Source organism: Lolium perenne, chromosome 3 (genome assembly GCF_019359855.2).
Source record: "Lolium perenne isolate Kyuss_39 chromosome 3, Kyuss_2.0, whole genome shotgun sequence".
NCBI classification, from domain to species: domain Eukaryota; kingdom Viridiplantae; phylum Streptophyta; class Magnoliopsida; order Poales; family Poaceae; genus Lolium; species Lolium perenne.
In genome coordinates, this window is record NC_067246.2 from 258,825,486 (window position 1) to 258,829,617 (window position 4,132).

At 47.1% G+C, this 4,132-nt stretch overlaps 1 protein-coding gene across 1 annotated transcript; it reads right to left on the bottom strand.

Moving 5' to 3' along the window:
* Positions 1–2,024: 2,024 nt before the first annotated feature.
* Positions 2,025–3,915, bottom strand: LOC127344859 (F-box protein At4g18380). Its single transcript, XM_051371206.2, has 2 exons — positions 3,554–3,915; positions 2,025–3,274 (listed from the first exon to the last, which is right to left on the bottom strand). The coding sequence occupies exon 2, from the start codon at positions 3,153–3,155 to the stop codon at positions 2,082–2,084; it is 1,074 nt and encodes a 357-aa protein (XP_051227166.1). The 5' UTR covers positions 3,156–3,274; positions 3,554–3,915; the 3' UTR covers positions 2,025–2,081.
* Positions 3,916–4,132: the final 217 nt, after the last annotated feature.

The window sequence follows — 4,132 nt, forward strand, 5'->3', positions numbered from 1 at the left end:
TCGAATCGTGGGCACAAACCCTCCAACTACCTAGAAATTTACGACCAGGAATTGAAACCCAACAACAGTGACAAGGCAAAGGTGTGGTTGAAATGTGCTCTTGAACACAATATATACTCTACATTGTTCTATTTTAGTATACCTAATCATAAAGTACAAACCTCTATAAAAGTATTCTTAGGGCTTACTAAGGATACACACATGCATATCGACTATATCCATACAAATGACGTTAATTAATCTAAGGAGACATGCGATTTCGTTATTTCTTATTTTCTCAAATTTACATAATGTGGTTATATATATGTTTTGAAGTACCATTGTGTAAAAACAATGTAAATTTATTACAAAATATGGTGACGATGAATGAACAAAAGAAATGACTTATAACAAGTATATGAATTTAGTATAAATAATTATATTTATTTTGACTTGCCACGGGCCAATAATTTGCATGGCTTAGTGCAACTACTTTGGTAGTTTAGTCTTGATATGTTATAGCATCTCAATGACAACGTGCCCACAAGGAGTGAAACTTAACACTAACATCACTTTCATTAGACTGCACTTTCTAACCAAACAAAATAGGCCACAAATCCATTTGAGTAAATGTCATTATTAGATTTGAAATTCTTTGTTTTGTGGCTCTCCAAAGAAGTCACAACTTAATCCTTCCTTCACCTCACTCCTTGTATCATCTTGTAAGTTGGAGGGGAGAAAGAGTAATAGTTGAGTAACTTTGCGAGATATTTTTTCTTCAAGTTCATTATGCAGATAAATCCTCATTTCCTTGAGCAACACGTGCATGATCAGCTGCATTTTGAAGCCTAGTATTGTGACTGTGTGCTAGTTTCCCTACTGATTGGAAATTCGTACTGATTGTAAGTTCACAACCCGGATCCAGCACAACGATAGAGAAAAGAAAAAACAAGCAGCAGAGAGTGTGACGCTGAATTGTCATGAAAGGTAGAGGTGGCCCATGAAGCCCAACCCAAAATACGTAGGCCCACGAAGTGGTCAAGGGAAGATCATAATTCGGTTTCTACACGTTCTTAGTATTTCCTTTCTATTTTGTCCACGGGGCAAGGGAAATATGCCATATCGGTTTCGTTCATATAAGCAGGCACCCGCGTGCTTGCCGTGCTCACGTCTTCACGACTGTCTGCTCTTCTCATATGCTTTGTGCTAAAATTTCTGGGATGCCAACGCCCTGAATTTCCTTTTGCTAGACTCCTCATTCTTCGGTACCTGGTTCTTCTTTCATCGGTGCTTCTGGGTAATTGAATGACCGATCAAGTATAATAACTTGGTCATCATGACACACTGGGATGCAGGGCTGCACTGCTGTGCACACACAAATACACGACAGAACAATCTCTGAGATAGTAGCGTGCTAGAGGAGTTCAAACGAGCAAATAACGAAAAGAAAACCGGGGATGCACTGAAACTATATATTTGTGAACAGCTTGAAGAACAACAGGCTTGACCACTAAATTGCAGAATTTTTAAAAAGGAGGAGTTTTCTTTAAATTGTTCATTTAAAATTTGTGATTTTTGGGGAGTTTTCTTCAGATTTTTCATTTAAAATTTGCGATTTTTGCCTAAGCTACGTACTTTCGAATGTGGGTATGAAAAATGTCACGCACATGCATATGTGCGTCCTCTACCAACAATTTTTTATTTATTTTTCAGTGCTAGAAATACGAATTTTGGGGGCCGGCAAATTATAGGGTTCAGTCCCCACTCCGTGCTTCTCTTGCGCTAACATTTCTGGGATGCCTTTTGCTAGACTCATCATTCCTCAGTACCTCGGTTCTCATTTCATTGGTGCTTCTCGGGTAACCTAATGACCGATCAAGTACGAGATGGAACAACTTGATCATCACACACTTTCTCTTTCGAACTGCGATCATCAATTCATCACACTCTCGGAGGCAGAACTGCACTGCTGTGCACACACAAATAAACGACAGAACAAGGTCGCAGTTAGATTATCGTGCTAGAGGCGTTCAAACGCAGAGAGATGGAGAAACAGGGATGCACTGAAATTATATTTATGAACAACTCGAACAACAAGAGGTTTAGAAACCATTCATCTCCAAGAGATAGGTGCGTCTCTTCATCAGTGCCTTCGCCGCGAATCTGAATGGTCCATCGAACGCGCCTGAAACAAAAGCTTCAGTTTCCTTCCGACTGACATGACAACCACCAGTCACATCAGCAGATGGCTTGATTACAACAAGAGTTGCGCCCTGCAATGCCAAGCCACCAGGCAGCTCGAGGTACGGAGCATACTTCAGCTTCATGCTGCACGCCGGGACCTGCGTCCTGTTGGAACACGCCGATGCTGACAGCTGGTTCTCCCTGAACTCCTCGAGCTGCTCCATGCCCATGGACAGCACGCCTTGCCCATCGGCGTCCGCCAGAACCAAGCTTCTCAACGTCGGATGGTCGTTGATGATCGACCGGAGAAGGAAATGCCTGGTCGACGCGGCAATCAGGGAGCTGATGGTCCACACGACGCGGAGCTTCAGGCCGCCGTTGGTATAGAAAGACTCCGGCATGCTTCCGCTGTCATCAGCCAATGGCAATGGCTCATGCCCAGCAGTCCCGGTAGGCTTGCGACCAACCAGGGTGCCGCCAAGAATCACGCAGCTCTGAAGCGTGCTCCCGTACTTAGCCCTCCACTTCAGCAGCACCCCCTCCTCGGTGCCGACATCGCCGGCGGGGAGCTCCACCCGGAGATTCCGGACATGGGAGAAGCTCCGTAGCACCTGCACGGGCGAATGCGTGGCGAGGTGCGGGAACAGCGGCCTGCCTGTGCTTGCTGGGTTGCGCATGTGGTGAAATGGTTTGACGATAATGAACAGCATCAGCTTCAGGAAGTGAGAGAAGATGTGCCGGGGCTTGGGAGAAGCCAGGTTGAGTGCGTCGTCGGCGTCGCCGTCCACGGCCACGACGCGGTCGATCTTGACGTAGACGTCGTGGACGAGGGGGACGAGTCCGTTGAGCCGCTTCGACACGGCGGAGCAGCGGCCGAGGGAGCGCACGTCCTCTAGCTTGTTCAGGATGAGCAGGAGGAGCGCGTCCGGCAAGCAGTCCATCTGGTCAACCTCCATAGCCGGGTCTGCGTGGATTCGAGCCTTGGGATGCATTTTCCAACTCCAAATGGCTATGAACTATAGCAAGTAAAAGTGTGTGAGCTAGCTTAGGCTCCTCAGCTGACTCCAGATGGCTGCTGGCACAACAACCCGTCAAGTTGTGTGTCGATTTTCTGAAACAAAACAACAGCAACAGTAAGAACACAGACTTGACAGGAGAGGAACTGAACTGAACAGACTACTAATCGTCACACAGAATTGATGAGAAAACGACCCGAGCTGAGCAAAGTAACACACATCAAACGCTCAACGGAATCGCTCTGAACAGAGAGGCGAGATGAACAAAAAATCAAACCTAACAGACTCTCCTATGCAGCAAAGACTGGGACGCTGAACCGCATCACATGAATGAATCAAACTAAACCAAGAAGACTCATAGAGACTGTACTTACCACGAGCAGGGCTATAGACAAGCTGGCGGCGAATACAATGGTCCGAGATGACACTGGCCGCTCTCAAATGCGACCTTCCGCCGGAGCCCAACGGGATCCCAGCTCAGGCGAGCCACGTTCCACGCGAACTCTAGCACGAAGTTAACAGCTACAGAACACAGCCCGAGCAGCTAGCCCGGAGCTTCGATTTCGGATAGACGCGGGCAGCGGATTCGCAGCGACGAGGGGGATGAGGGTTCGCTGTCAGCAACTCCGGATGCTTGGGGAATTTTTGCTCCTGGGGAGGGTTTGTTTAGTGCAAGGAGAAGAGTGTGTGCCGCTCTCTCGCCACTGGGCGCTGCTTTATGTGTTGTCTTGGGAAGGTAACGGTGGCCTTTTCACTTGCAGAGTTGAGGTTACCAGACTTTTAACGGCGTGCGTTTAAATGGATAGACTCGGATTGACCACCGTATTGACTGGGTCAGTCGCGCGCACGCCCCTTTGCCCTGGTCGGCACGCTAATGTTCACTTTGCTAGCAGCATTGCAATCAATCAAAATGCATAAGTTAGTATTTCGCGGCTCTAAATCACCCTCACGAT